At 40.8% G+C, this 16,515-nt stretch overlaps 1 protein-coding gene across 3 annotated transcripts in view; it reads right to left on the bottom strand.

Moving 5' to 3' along the window:
- The window catches only part of Cntnap4 (contactin associated protein family member 4), a 287,727-nt gene that overhangs the window by 71,401 nt on the left and 199,811 nt on the right, over positions 1-16,515 (bottom strand). For 2 of the 3 annotated variants that reach the window (XM_063278059.1, NM_001107432.1), the window contains 2 exons: positions 13,942-14,061; positions 2,864-3,061 (listed from right to left, as the gene is read on the bottom strand). In XM_063278059.1, coding sequence (XP_063134129.1) covers positions 2,864-3,061; positions 13,942-14,061 — 318 coding nt within the window. Of the gene's footprint in view, positions 1-2,863; positions 3,108-13,941; positions 14,062-16,515 lie in introns of those variants that run through there. The other variant, XM_039097771.2, reaches the window with a different exon arrangement.

Raw genomic sequence — 16,515 nt, 5'->3', positions numbered from 1 at the left:
ATTTTATCACAGAAATTGGAAGGATAGCTAATACAGATAGAGTGGACCTGAGCTTGGCTTCAGTACCTTGGAAGGCTTTGCTTCTGCCAAAGGTGTAGAAGCCCTTCTTGCTCCGTCCTCTGATTTTATCACCTTGGAGACCCCCTCAGTTGGCTTTACTAGCATGTGACTCATTTGCGATTTTGATGATTTTCTTCTCTTATGTTTTAGTGTTCAGATTTATTGGGTTAGTGAATGAAAATCGTACCGATTCAATATCTACATCATGATACATTGGGAACTGATGGGTACCATCCTATCACCTCATGTAGATAGGCGTGGGAGTCTTTGTGCGTGTGCTGAAAAGAACTTTTCTCCTAGTGAATTTCAAGTATAAAATATGATGTTGTTAACGTCGTACCTTAGGAGCCCAACTGTTTACTCATCCTATGGCCAGGACCCATCCAGGTCCCCTCGTTCTTCAGTATCCATTTCCCATTCTCTGTTTCTATTAATTCCTCCTTTTAGGGTTCTATATACAAATACAAGGATATAGCATTTGTGCTCTTATGTTTGGCCAATTTTGCTCTACATAATGGCTCCTACCACCCCAAAGAAGTTCTCCTTACCACTACAGCATTATTCATGATACCCAAGATACACAAGCAAACTAATTGTCCACTGATGGTGGCCTGGAGTAGACCAAGAAAATGGGCTATATGCACAATGGAATTATCCGATTTAAAAAACAAAAACAGAAGGAAATCCTGCTGTGTCTGGTGAGAATAAACTCACAGAACATTATGCAATGTAAAATAACATAAATGTTCAGCAAAACAAACGATCTCTATCCTTCTAGGCTGTGTATTTTCACCATAATTACAAAGAATGTCTGAGGATGAAGGGTTCGGTTTGAGTTGGTCAGCTCGGGTATGCTGTTCTATCAAGATGCTGTCTTTACTGGTGGCACCTTTCCATAGACGTTATTTCTTGATGAATCAAAGCTTCATGCCCCTCAGTCCAATATCTATTCAATGAGAGCCCTAAAACAGGAACTTGCATGCAAGGACATCTCATAATTTTCACGGTGTTGTGGCCTTCATCCATAGAGTTGGATTTTTAGGATATGAGATGTGAGTGGAAACCAGCAGGACAGTAGTTGGGTGAATAAAATACTAAATAAGAAAGTTATGGAAAAGAGGAAAAGGAGATGGGAACTTGCATATTTTAGAGAGGATATTCCTACACCAAATGGGCAGAGAGTAAATAGGAAAGAAGTCTAACTGGAAAGGGAAGAGGGAGCCATCTCATGCTAGTCCAACTATGCTAACATTTGCATGACTGCTCCACATGCCGTGTGATGGTTGCACGAACTACATTTAAAAATGTCTTCTTAATGGCCCATCTACGACCGAAGCCCATGCTTGGATTAGAAACAAGAGTAAACATGGAGACTTTGTGGAGCAAAGGCCTTAGAACCCTAATTTCTCAAGAACAACACCCCAGCATTACAGCTGTGCTGTAGAACGGTATACAGGTTGGATACACAAGGTGGGCTGTTGAGGTGTGGTCTGCTGCTATGTACTGTAATGCTCAATGCTGGCCCTGGTTTCCTCAGGGACAGGGATGAGAGAATCCTCACCTATCTAGGCCAAGTGACCTTGCTCCTTAATTTAAAACTATTGGTTGAATAAAGATGCTGACAGCCTATAGCTGGGCAGAAGTGAGTTAGGTGGGGTTTCCATTCCCAGGCTTGGGGTATCAGGTAAAGACTATGAGGAAGAAGAAAAAGGTGGAGAGAGAAGACGCCATAGGGTAGGTGGGGCATGAAAATATGGCCGTGAGGGCTGACCAACTGAAGTTAAGAGCTGCCCCGATGGAACATGGCCAGTTACAACATGGGGTTGTAGAGAGGGAAGTAGGCAGACTAGTACAGTAGGCAGATAACCTGCCCAGCTCTAGTGCTTTGAGGCTTATTATTAATATAAAGGTTATGTGTCTTTAACCTGGGAACTGAATGATCAAAGGCAGGGTGGAAACCCCCAATTGAGATTAATTATTACAAGAACAGGGGGTCTGGGACGTGTCATCCTTGTCCAAGAAGAACAGTTTGTGTCACACAAATGAGCAGAAGAAGGCAGTCAAACATTTTAAAGAGAAGACATCTAAGTGTAAAGCAAGGTTTCTTATAGGCTGGTTTTCTCCGTGAAGATCTGTATATTAGACAATTGGAAGATGTGTTGATGAGAACACCATTCGGCTTGCTTCAAAGCACTTCATTAAAGTCTATTCTACGGCAACTGGTCCAATGCCTGTACTACTCTAGCACCATGAACCGTTCTAAAAGAGAAAGGGTGAAACCCAGACAGAACCAAGACTGGTTCTTTCGAGGACGTACGAACTTGCTTGATTTTCTGGTTTCTGCTCGAGCTCCTGAACCCACCTTTTCTAGCAGCTTTTCTGAATTTTCGGCTGTACCTAGAGGCTAGCTGTCAAGAGTTCATGTACAAAAGGCTTACTCTGAGAAAACTAAGTCACATTTGTGTTAGCTCTAGTCCTTGATAAAATAAACCGGATGTGCCACTTGCTCTTTATAGGGATAAAGGCCTCCCTTCATCCAGCATCAGAATGAAGCCTTTACTGCACAGTTATCCGACTAAGGCCAGGAGGAGAGTCAGAAAGCAATCAGGGCTTTGAACAAAGTTCGATGTAAATTGACCTTGTGCTTTTCTCCAGGCAAAAGCGTCCATGAGACTCCCAGGCTGTGACATGTTTGCTAAGTGGGCAGAAGTCAGCGCCTTTGTGAGATTAAAACCCTCAGGATGTAGTTGGGCGAGCACGGGGTACAGCCGGGAAAGCGTGTGAGGTGCCTCAGTTTACTCACCTTGCTGATTAACGAGCCGTGACTTCTTGCAGTAATACACGAGCTCCTGTTGGCAGTGCTCCGCCCGGTTAATGGAGGCCTGGAGCTGTCCCATGCTGGCCACGTACTCAAAAACCCCAGTGTGCACGTTCTCAGAATGAGCGTTCCTGACTCTCATTAAGTCGGAGCCGTTGTGGTGTATGACGGTCCATGCCGTTTCTTGTAGGCAGAAATGGGGGAAGAAAGAGAGGAGACCATCACTAGTCTGCAAAAGTTAAAATAAATAAAGAAAATCAAAATCATCTTCTCTCTGAGTTGAATTTTCTTTTCTAGTCATCAAATCTCTCTGAGAGGCAAAATCAACACAAATGGACTCTCGAGTTTTTAAAATTATAATGAATTATATCTCTCTTCCCTGAAACGTATGCTAATATCATGCATTTGCCATGATTTTGTTTGTTTTATATTGTTTATTCACAGCAATATTTATGAAAACGTTATTGGAAAAAAATCATAATTATTGAACTTTTGTAATTACATTCTTGTAGTAAAAGCTAATAGTCTAGCTTTTGAAAGATACATTTTTCTTCAAGAAAGAAACAGTGGTACAAGTCCTAAATGTAAAATATTTGTTTTATACATGTAGAATTACGAATTATGATGGGAGGCAAAGTGCATATAATTAGTCAAATAATATAATTAGATTATGTGATATAAAAGTGAAATTGTTTACTTTTAAAATGATTCACATTACCAGCAATAATGAAGTCAAATTTCTAATCTCTCTTTAGTCAATATGATTATATATCTTTTCCTAAAAAATTGTGCATGTGTTTGTGTGTATGTGTTTATATGTACGTGTTTGTGTGTTTGTGTGTGTATATGTGTGTGTGAGTGTGTGTGTGCTTGTGTGTGTGAGTGTATGTGTGTGAGTGTGTGTGTGTTTGTGTGTGTATATGTGTGTGAGTGTGTGTGTGTATGTGTGTGAGTGTGAGTGTGTGTGTGAGTGTATGTGCGTGTGTGTGTGTGTGTGTGTGTGTGTGTGTGTGTGTGTGTATGAGTGTAGGGATGTACAATGACTATATGCACCCTTGAAGGCCAGAGGAGGGCATCAGGTGCCATGGAATTTCAATTATAGGCAGTTGTGAGTTGATGAATTTGCCAAGGGGGAAGGAGTAATAAATTATAGAATAGTCTCCTCTATTTAGCTAATACAGCCACAAGAATCAAAAACTGAAACAAGATGGGGGGGTCAAGTTTGACTCCATCACCCCTGTGATGAGACAGAGAGGGAGAGAGAGAAAGAGAGAGAGAGAGATGGGTAAACGAGACAGGAAAAGTTCAATGTTCACTGCCTTCTGTTTATGGATTATGGTTTTCTGTGAAATGACAGCTGGCACCTTCATTTTTTTCTTTAAGTTTCAGCTTAGCATAGGATGTAATCAGCAGGATGCTTCTCTCCAGAAGGTAATAGCATACAAGCTAATAAAATTAATTATGGGTGGCCTGCAGAACAGGGTTGAGGTCATCAGGTAGAGCTGGAAACCTGGTGTGTGTCTGTGCCCTTCAGAAAGTACAGTTAAAAAAAAAATCTAAGCTTCCACTTCCAAGCTTGAATTGGCAGGAGCAGTCAATAGGCTGGGTCAAGAATCCTATAGTTTTTGCTGACTCAACCATAGCTGTTGGAAGTTTAAGGTTATTATTACCAGGAGGCCCCAGTCACCCTGGGCTTTGTCAGCCTGACTCTTATTGTTCACCAGAACCAGTGGCCTTTCCTTGGGGTGAATCTGCTGCTGCACATGAAGAGGCTTAACTCTGGCCGAGTAGCTTCCAGAAGAGCAAAACAATGAACCTGCTTGGAGCCTTTGTCTCTGGGCCTTTTGGGTCACATTAAGAGGGACCTCCTTACAGTTCAACTTCCTTCTTCTGAAAAGGTTAAAGCCATCACGCACGGCCGCTATTCAATGGCAGCTCACAGAAATGTTTCTGGAAATACTGAAGTAGACAGACCTTAGCAGAAGTTCCATAAGCAATTTTATTTTCTGATACAAAATGCTACTGTGTGTGCAGCTAATGGGAAGTTGCTCTTAACAGCCCATGTAGATCTCTAAGGCAAGGCAGACAGGAAATTGTTTGAGATTTTCAACAATGGAAGGGAGTGCTCCTGAAGCCATGTCTGGAATCACCTGAGTAGGGTTTAGTAACAGCTTTGTGTCACTTTCCTGAATGCTCAGACATGATTACAGTAGCTGAGGTTTCTGGTGTGGCTTTAGACGTAATCATCAGAAAACAAAAGGAACACATGATCCACAGTAATTTATTTTACTGGTCAACCTCAGTTTGAGATCATTGATGTTATTTCCCGTGGATGTCACCAAGGCACAGCTTGGCACAGGCAGAGGGCATGTGCTACAGAAATGAGGAAATCATCAAATAAGATGACTAGAAATGTCGTGGTGCCTAGGTTAGAGCATGGCCCAGGAGGTCATCTCATTGCCATCTCTGGTGTCTCTGAAACTTCCAGTGTCATTGAACGGTTTCATAACTCTCTAAGCTATAGACAACAGGGAGGATAGTGACCTGCCATGAAGTATGGAACTGTGTCTATGATGCACACTTCTTGCAAGCCATCAAGTTATTCTGTAACATATAAAGATAGCTACCTTCATCCTTCATCTACCTATGATCTATCCACCCATCATTTATCTACCAATCATGTTTTATCTTTCATCTATATACTATCAATCATCTACATATTTGTCTATAATTTATAATCAATGTATCTATTACCTATCTATCTTTTGCCTATCATGTATCCATCTATCAGCTACACATCTACCGTCTATGTATCTATCAATTTACCTATAACCTATCATCTTTCTAAAGCTTATCCATCTATCATTTACCTATCCATCATAAATCTGGATATTATATATTTATCCATTTGTCTACTTATCTATCCACTCATCTACAATCTATCATCCATTCATCCTTGTCTATCATCTATCCATATATCATCTACCTATCCTCTACCCATCACCTAGACATTCATCTATAATCTTTCATCTACATATCTACTCACTCATAGTATATAATGCATATCCATCATCTATGTACCTATCAACTATCTATCCATTTATAATCTAACACACACATAGATAGATAGATATAATTACACATTCATTTACCATCTATCCATCTATGACCTATACTATCTACCAAGTACTAGAACTCTGTCTTTTACTACTATCCTTTACTTATCTACCTTTCTGTCCTAACTGATCCGGAAGTACTCACTGGGAACCATTTCTCACAGGGAACCTTAGCAGCTGAAGTTCCTCACATCCCAGTTTCTCACAAGCCATGACAGGGAGTGCCAGATGCAGCAGAATCACAAGACAGGGCCCCGGACTAATGAGGTCTTCTACAGGATGACTCTCCCCGCCCCCCTCTCTAAAGTGAGAAGGACTGTGGCTCTGGAATGTAACCAATCTGTAGCAGGGAAGTTGCAAATCCTTAAATTTTAATTACCCCAGAGGGCGGGCAGTAGACAAGCCTTTAAATCTCTCTAGCAGGATTGATTTACTCTTCGTAACTTGCAAATGTCACAAAGACAAACCTACATTGGGAGGTCTTTCCACCTCGTCGTCCTTCCGTGTGTTGTTTTAATTGTTCCACTGTTGCACTTGGAGCTGTTGTCAGCTTCTCTGGCTCTCTTAGAAAGAATAACATTGTTTCTTTCCAAGTTGTTAGGAATTCCTGCCGCCAGACAAGCGACTACCATTTGATTGACAGTCTATTGACTGGCCTCCCTTGCAGCAGCAGCCGAAGACGACAGCTTGGCCTCACTTTACACAAGCATATTAATAGTCCTAATATGTGCACGTGTTTGTTATTTTATTTCTCCTTTGAACTGGCTCTAGCAGAGAACCCATCTCTCCGTTAATAACACACTCAAGGAAATCTCTAAACTCTGCTTTCAAGTGTTTACCTTCGTGTCTGTTTTAGGGCCGTGCTTTTTATTTCCAAAAAAAAATTATTTCTTACTAAATGCAACAAGAGTTATGGAGTAAGGGAATGAGGGGCAATGAAGAAGAAGAGATTGCTGAAACAGGCAGAAAAATCTATGGAGTCTAAAAAAAAATAGAATGGTAATTTGAGTTTGCCCGTGTCTCTCCCTGAAGAGATTTCTAATACTATGAATTGTAAATAAAGCTACTGAGTAATTAAGGCGTTGATTTACCTGAGGCTGACTGCTATTTTTTAGGGTGATAACAGTATAAAAAAATCCTGCTGTTTAAGCAACAGAGTTGCAAAGCTGTGGTTGCCTCATGTTTAATAGCTGCGAGTGATGGATGAGGGAAGGACTGGAAAGAGCAAGTAGGGAGTTCTGTGTTCTGGAAAGCAGAAGAGAAGAAAAGCAGGGCGAGCTAACAGCCTTGGTGCTTGCACGGCTGCTTCCCTGTTAACCCCAATGGCTACTAAGAAGCTTCTGACTCTGAGATTCCCTAAGGTAAAAATAATCGAGCTATTTCTGTAAGACCTGGCACGGTTGTCTCATTGTTATAGTAGCATTGAGTGCCCATTGAGCATTGAGCGTAAGTTGTTGTCTCCTAGCCCACAAAATGGAAGCCCCCTCCCTTAAGAGTTTATCTGGTTGGGAAGCTCAACAACCTGAACAAGACCCTATCCCTCAAGAAGAGAGGTTTTTATTAAGTCATGGTAAGAAAGAGGGGGAATGATGATCCCTTTAATGGGATAATACATGTTTCCTTCCCAGAATTCCCACCCATTAGTACCAATCCCTATGAACCACGGTGAGGTTCTGTTGGGACTGCTCAGATTTCTCTACCCTGACTCAAAAAGCCTAGCTTTCTTTTTTCTTCTGGCTTTTTCTTTCAGATGTTGGCAGAACCAACCTGTGCTGTCTCTGGTACTTTGAGCTTTGTTTTCTGTGTCTAAAGCTCTCTTCCCTGCCCTGTGCCTGACCTTCATGCCTAGCTCATACAGCTTGGCTCTCTCGTTCTCTCTTCTAAGCTTGCACCTATGAATCTGTGAAAGACTTCACCCTAAAACTCCCACACCATCCAAGCATCTCTTTCTTTGAATTTGGCAGAACCTGAAAGCCCCTAGGCTTGGGACAGCTTTGAAAGCCATCAATTTTGGGGAATTCAATCTCCCCCAGAAAGACTCCTCTTTCCTCAAAGAAACCCTGAGATCCCCACATCATTATGATAAAAATCACACTAAGCTGCTTGTTAAAAAAGCAGAGATTCCGTCCCAGAAATCCCCAACAGTATAGCAGGAAATGGAGAGTTGACAGCACAGAATTTCCATTTGTCAAGGGTTTGAAAGCCACCACTGAAGCAATCTTCTTTACAATGTAATGTTTGATAAAGAGAAACTTCTTAAACATAAAACTATTTCATTATAGAAAACACAGTGAGTTTAGAATGAAATAAAACTACGTTCCACCAAACAGGTACATCCCCCAAGGATTTATTTAATTCTATTTTTAAATTAAATTTCGTATGCTCAATTGGCAAAGGCGTTTCGGTCTTTAATGGGACTTAAGACACTATCCATTGGAAATACAGATTTTTGTTTCCTCGCTTCTGTCAGTTAGCTTGTAATGCTTAGACTTATTTTAATCCACTTGGAATCGTTTCCTTCACAGTGATTTCAAACTTATATTAGTTTTCTAAGTCACACATTTGCAAGCTACTGATTCAGCAGTGTGCTTGGTTTTCTTGACGGCTACACCTGATTTGGGTAACAAGAAGAGACATGGACCAGGGCTCTGATCAAAGTGGGGGAAAGGCTTCAGGCTGCAAGGAAAAAAAGGACCAAGATCTGCATTCTTGCCTGTTCCACCCGATACCGTCAGCTTGCCACAGTGACACTTGCTAACTCTTAGTGTCCTTGTTTGCAAAAGTAAAAACCAAGGAGACTTTCACACGGTAAATGTGCTTCTCCTGCCTCTGGCTGGGGTTGTTGTATTCTGAGTTGCCTCTTTTGTTGGTCTATGTTTCAATATTCTGCAGCTTCCGGAGACAAGGAGCTGTCCCTGAACAACTGTGTCTCTGCCCTCAACATCTGGCAGACATAATTCAGCAATTTGCATACGGTGATGCATGCCTGAATTATTATCCATAGTAGCGTGCGAGATAGTTGATCCCGTCATCTATAGATCTTTATTAATTGTGACTTCATCCACTTGCTGGAAATTTATTTGTAACCCTGAAATTTTCTAGTCATTTGTAGTCATGCACTGAGTAGCAAAAACTGAGTTCAGTCAGAGCTGAGGAAAGAACTGCTCCCTTCGTCCTGCTTTAGTGTTCATATTGGAAATGAATGTAGTTATCATCTATTTTGTAATCCTTCCCTTCCTCTCTTCTAGTTGATGATATTGCTGCTTAAAATGTCTGCTGACATTCCGAGAATCATCATTAAGCTCAAACCATGATTTGAACATAAAACATGTGAGACTAGCACTGCTCAGAACAGGTTCCAATGCTTTGGGTCATGAATTCAATGCTAATGAATCACAGATATCTCTCTCTGTCTCTCTCTGTCTCTCTCTGTCTCTCTCTGTCTCTCTCTCTCTCTGTCTCTCTCTCTCTGTCTTTCTCTCTCTGTCTCTCTGTCTCTCTGTCTCTCTCTGTCTCTCTCTCTCTTTCTGTCTCTCTGTCTCTCTCTCTGTCTCTCTCTCTGTCTCTCTGTCTCTCTCTCTCTCTCTCCTTCCCTCCTCTTCTCCTGTGTGTATGTGTGCATGCATGGGTGTGTGTGTGCGTGTGTGTGTGTGTGTGTGTGTGTGAACTCACGCACATGTGGATATGTGTGTGTATAATGTCTTTAACCTTAAACACATATAAAAGATTAAATATTGATCTATTGAGGAGAATGCTGTTACCAGAGACTCTCAAAAACCTATTCTACTATGTTCCTCTTAGGAGCAATGATTTAGGATTTTTTAATCTAATGTCCATGGTGACTTTACGGAACATGACTACCACAAATCAAGAAATGATTCCTCCTATCTCACCTGCAGTTCTCTCCCCTCTCCCTCTGCCTCTCCCTCCCTCTGCCTCTCTCTGGAAGCCTCAGAGACCAAAGGTATTTATTCATTTACATAGATCTTATGTTCAGAATCATAACTAATACCTCATATGTAGACAAACAGCTGACAAAGCATCCATGGAAACAATGATTCTTATAGCTTTTTGGGGCATCGTGGTTCATTTTTACCATCCTACATTAACTAGATACGTTTAAAAGTTAATCTGGACACTCAAGTGCAGATCTTACATAGACAGAATCATCCTTTGCTCTTTGTGAATTTTTTTTTCACAGTAAGTATATCTAAATTTGCAGAACGGACTAATCTATGCATACAAAAATCTGAGAGTCGTATGTCTCGAGCAGCACATGCCAATCGGTACACATAAGATAACCGTTTGAAAGAATGTTTATGGTCCTATGCCCCTCCTGACCTTGGAGAAAGAAGCCCATGGCTACTGTCTGGGAATTTGTAGCCTGCACTCTGTAGCGTCACTCACAGGAGGTAAACGTGTCGAATCAGCATGTGTTTTAGATTGGTTTGGTCTTGAGATGTTTCCTCAGTGGTTGCCAATTCATGAAGCCACCAAGCAATGTATTAGAAAACTCTCTAAAGATACGTTCTACAGTAATTCTCATACCACAAAAATCAATATCCCAGGATTAACCACTGCCCTGTGGTTTTTAGAATTATACATTAGTATAGACCTATTGTTGTCCTCTATTCAGCTGACCCCTTCACATCTTGTTTGGCTGAGTGACAGACACTGTCAACTCAAAATGAGTCAAATGAAATTTCTTTTTTTATTGGATTTTTTTTAATTTATGTTTCAAATGTTATCCCCTTTCCCGGTTTCCTGTCCATAAACCCCCTATCCCATCCCCCTACCCCTTCTTCTTTGTTTCCCCCCAACTACCCATCCCTTCTTGCCTTCCCCCCTGACATTCTCCTACACTGGGGGCTCAGATCTTGGCAGGACCAAGGGCTTCTTCTCTTAGTGGTGCCCAACAAAGCCATCCTCTGCTACATGTGCAGCTGGAGACATGGGTGTGTCCATGTGTACTCTTTGGGTAGTGGTTTAGACCCTGGAAGCTCTGGTTGGTTGGCATTGTTGTTCTTATGGGGATGCCAGCCCCTTCAGCTCCTTCAATCCTTTCTCTAACGCCTCCAATGAAATTTCTGTCCACTCTTCAAACATTTTTCTGATCTTATCTCCAATAATGCAAACACTTTGCTGGCTTACATCTCATACGTGTGCCACACACAGGGCTAGTCCCCAGCTGCACTGCTATTGGTCAAGGGCAATAGCACCACTGCCATCTTGTCCCTCAACATCTGCCGTACTGATTTGATGGGTTATTCTTCCACAGCTCTCCAGAATTTGAGTACTTGGTCCACAGCTGGTGGTTCTTTTTAAGAAGGACTGGGAAATGAGACGCAAGGAATGTGTGTCAACCAGGGCAGATATTGCGACTTTCTCTGTGCTTCCTCTTCATGGTTTGAGAGGTGAGTCTCTAACTGCTGCCAGCCACCTGCTGCCTGCTCCCTCTGCCCTGCCATCTTGGAATCCCCCCCCCAGTACTGTAACAGACCCAGCTTCTGTTCTATGTTGTTTTATCAAAATGGTGAGAAAGTAACTGACACTTTTGTGCTTCCTAAATGGTCTCCTAACTTTCATGCTATATCTATTATTTCTTTGCCCCTGGACAGGCATTTGCCAATGTGAGAGTGACTATGGCCCTATCAAAGGAGTTCTGGTTGTATACACCATAGAGGACTGTGCTTGAAATGTGTTTCTGCTTACTCATGGAAATCCCCAAAGACCTTAAGGTACTTCTAATCGGATCTCTTCTTATCTTTTACTATGCCCCGCTCACTGGCCATACTCAAAGCTAACTTGGGTTTGTTGCTGGTTTTTGAGTATGCCTAGACGTCTCAGGATGTGGCATTTGCTATGGCTTCTGTCTGGAATTTTCTTCCTCCACAACAATGTGTGACTCGAGTCAATATTGCCCCCTTCCCTTTGCTATGCTTTCCTTACAGCTATGGATGTCTAACCACAGCACTGAGCAGTGTTGCTTCCTGTGCTGATGGAAATTACCTACGCTATGAAGATCAGTAGGACCCTAACTAGCCACAGGTGACTCGGCAGTTAAAATCTGACGGGCAGTTATTTGGTTTTACTTAAAGCACTTGTATTTGTTTGCATTGATAAAATGCATTTGAAATTATTGAACCTCGGAAGTAATCTTAACAACCAATGTATTATGTGGCTGGCATATTGGACAAAATGGTATACCTAGAAATCTCTTTTCATATTTGATGAAGGAAGGATAGATGTGCCTTCTTTTTTGACGTTTGTATACAATTTCTCTTGGTACCAATCGTTGAAATGGTTACCTTTCTCTTGTTGCTCATTTTTCTCATCTTGGTAAAACGTCAGTCATCTAGACAAGAGTGAATCTGTTTACGAAGTCTCGTTTTTTGTTCTATGTACTAATGTTTATAACTGATACAACTGAGTCTTTCAGCTCTGTTCTTCAAGACTGACTTGTTTCTGACCCTTTCGTACCTGCTCACAAAGTATCTAATCTGTTTCTCCGTTCTCACCAAAATAATCACACTAGCCTACAAATACCCCCACTGGAATTTTAATTTAGGTTTGTACTAAAAATCAATATCAATCTTGCAGGAACTGACATTTTACAATGTTGAGTCTCTTAATTAATGAAAATTTTATATTCTTCTGTACCTCTAGGATTTTAAATCATATAAAGAACATTTTATAACTGTGAGAATCCTTGCAAATCCTCTATTGTACTTTTTTTTAACCATGTGTTTGAAAGTTTTGAGGCTGTTGAAGATCCAATCTTCTAAAAGGTCATTTTTTAATTGCATACCACTGGTATATCAAAACAAACAATTTTATGTTAACTTGGGGTCCAGTAATTATTATAAATTAAAATCATTTACTAGGGTTCTTCAAAATATTTTAATATATAATTTGATAATTTATGAATAATGAAAATTATACGCCATCCTTCCCCAGCCCTTAGGCTTTTTCTACCTCTTGCATTGGCTAAGACCTCTCATACAGTGGCAGGCAGAATGCTGTTCACTCTGGAAGATGGGGAAAGTTCTCAATATTTATAAGCTGTTACCCACATTGAAAGATGTTTCTGAGTAATCGGTTCTTTCTGAATCGTGGGTAGATGTTGAATTTAATCAAACACACTTTTCTCTGTGACTGTTAATTTATGTCTGAATTTATGTCGAATGGGAATTCTAGAAAACAAATAAATTCCATAGTTACACGTATTTAAAACAATGGCTCTTTTTCAGATCTCTCTTTCCTCAGCATTGATTGCTCTGACAAAGGCTTGTGTTTTGAGACACAATAGGAAACATTTATTATTAGAAACACTGCTCAGCTGCCATTTGCTCACAGACTAACAATATTGTAAATTATTAACATTTAACTAACACATCTGTTAAATATTTATGTTGCTTTTTTTTTTTACGAAATAGTACTGTGGTGCTTAGTTTTAATTATCATCTTGCTACAATCTAGAATCTCCTAGGAAGAGAGTCCCAATGAGGAATTACCTAGAGAAGGCTGGTCTGTGTGCCTATCTGCAGATGATTATCTTCTGGGAAGACTTGGCCCACCATGGGTGGCACCATTACATTTGCTATCTGTGTAAGAGTAGAAAAAGCTAACTGAGCACTAAGCTAAGATATATCCATAACCTCTGTTCCTGACTGAACATGATGTCAACTAGCTGCCTCAAGTTCTTGTTGCCATGACTTTCCCCAAAAGATAGACTAGCATCTAGAATGGTCAGCTACGCTAAACCCTTTCTCCCCTAAGTTACTTTAGTCAAGGTATTTAATCACAGCAACAGAGAAGAAACTAGGAATAAGATCCACTTCGGCCATGTTGCAAATTAGAGCAATGTTACACTTATTTCCTTTTAATTTTTGTGCAATCTGTCCGTTAAAGCAGAGTTAACTAGTAAATGGAAGTGTGTTCACTTACCGGTCATATTGCAGTATAAGAGGAACGGGCGCAGCGGACCACTACCATCCGAGTCTATATAGTAGAATCCAGAAGCGTTCCCTCGGTGCTTATAGGCTTCACAAGACTGCTCGTAGACAGCTGAGAGAGAGAGAGAGAGAGAGAGAGAGAGAGAGAGAGAGAGAGAGAGAGGGAGAGAGAGACAGAGAGACAGAGAGACAGAGAGACAGAGAGACAGAGAGACAGAGAGACAGAGACAGAGACAGAGACAGAGACAGGGAGAGACAGAGAGAGACAGAGAGACAGAGACAGAGAGAGACAGAGAGAGACAGAGAGAGACAGAGACAGAGACAAGAGACACAGAGAGACACAGAGAAAGACAGAGACAAGAGGCAGAGAGACAGAGAGAGACAGAGACAAGAGGCAGAGAGACAGAGAGAGACAGAGACAGAGAGAGACACAGAGAGACACAGAGACAAGAGGCAGAGAGACAGAGAGAGAGACAGAGACAGAGACACAGAGAGAGGCAGAGAGACACAGAGAGACACAGAGAGAGACAGAGACAAGAGGCAGAGAGACAGAGAGAGAGACAGAGAGAGACAGAGACAACAGGCAGAGAGACAGAGAGAGAGACAGAGAGAGACAGAGACAATAGGCAGAGAGACACAGAGAGAGACAGAGAGAGAGACACAGAGAGAGACAGAGAGACACAGAGAGACACAGAGAGAGACAGAGACAAGAGGCAGAGAGACAGAGAGAGACAGAGAGAGAGACAGAGACAGAGAGAGAGACACAGAGAGACACAGAGAGAGAGAGAAGAAAGAGAGAGAGATCGAGAGATCATAAATGAAATAACATGAAACAAATCTCTCAAATCTCTCAAATTTTAAAAGTTTGACAGAAGATCCCCAAGTCTATGTGCATCACTGGCCAAGGGAGCAGGATAACATATTTTAAAACAAAATCCATCCTTCTTTTCTTTACAAATTAATATGGATGAAATAAATACAAAAAATGAGCTTTTATTTTATGACATTTTATCATCAAAAAAGAAGGAGACTATTAGATCAAAATGAAAATTTAGCTTACTTTTTATGGGAGGAGGGACTAGGGAAGAGAAGACAGCTATTTAAATATTAAGACCTTTGTAAGGTATAATGTGGTATCTTATGGTACCCATCTCAGAATATCTAATTCTAGTATCACCTTGTAATAACCCTAACATCTGAGGTACAATACCATAACCTTCAGAGCTAATTAGGTGCTGCCCAATAATTTTGCAATGGAGACAATTTAAATAATATTTGAACTATGTTACTTTCTCACATCAACTTAACTAGAGGTAAACATTTTTCTTCAAAGGAGAAAAATGATTTGCAAAGTTCCTCGTCTATAGTTTTAAACGTAATTATGAAACTTCTCTAATGCTCTTTAATGAGCATTCAACACAATTAAGATTCAAAGCAGAGAAAATATTCATATGAAATATGCCCCCAAGTGGTCTCATTGTGTTGTGATCCGTAATTGAATTTTTTATTATAGGAGTGTATATTTGCCATGCATAAGGCTTGATATTAACATCTGTGAAATGCACACTTCTCATTGAATGCCCAGCCAAATGTTCTAGTAACTTCCATTAGGCTTTTAATTCCGTGAAATCTGAAATACAACAAACCTATGGGTAGCCTCCCCTGAATCAATTTTAAAATTTTGAAAATTGTGCTAATGAATGTTTGGACAACATGAAACATTGCGGCTAATTTGTGAGAAGTTATAAATTTTTTTTGAAATATTCTGGAACCTCCCTTCTACATTATTGCTCTGCAATATGATGGCTTCATTTCTTCCTATTTAAATTACATAGATGGAGGCATAAGGACGCAGTGGTTTGTGGCTCTATTTGCATTGTGCACTCAAGTGGGCATGTAAAATGGTTAGTTTTATATGCCAGGGAGCATGTGCATATGGTTATAAATGCCTTAACAGTGCTTGCCAGGGATAGACACATAACTTTGGGATGGTGATGAGCCCCCAAAAGCACATAAATAGACAAGGAAATTAGACCTTTTTAAAATGTATTCTTTATATGTTTTAAGATTGAATTTTATTTTTTTGAATTACATGAAGGTGTGCATGTGTGTGAATACAGATACGAGAGGCCGAAAGAGTCAGACTCTTTGAAGTTTAGGCCATCTGGTCTAGGCGATAGGAACTGAAGTCAGGTCTTCTGGAAGAACAGCGCATGCTCTTAAATGCTGAGCCAACGCTCCGGGCCCATTGTCTTTTTAATTGTGTGTGTGTGTGTGTGTGTGTGTGTGTGTGTGTGTGTGTGTTTGTGTGTGTGTGTAAATTCAGGGGCTTTGGGAGGCTAGGAGAGTTGGATCCTTTGGGAATGGAGTTGTAGAAGGTTGTGAGTTGGTTCAAGAGGGCACTGATGACAGAATTCATCCTTTGTAAGAGTGCTTCACTGATGAGTCACCTCTCCAGCCCCAAACGGGAACTATCTTGGCTTTAATGTTCGCTGCTTGATCTTCTGTGGCATGACAGTTATTTCCTAATTCAACCCTTTTCTTTTTGAAGACAAACTCTATTGGT

The sequence above is a fragment of the Rattus norvegicus genome, chromosome 19 (genome assembly GCF_036323735.1).
Source record: "Rattus norvegicus strain BN/NHsdMcwi chromosome 19, GRCr8, whole genome shotgun sequence".
In the NCBI taxonomy this organism is placed as follows: Eukaryota; Metazoa; Chordata; class Mammalia; order Rodentia; family Muridae; genus Rattus; species Rattus norvegicus.
This window is presented reverse-complemented; position numbering and strand designations above follow the sequence as displayed.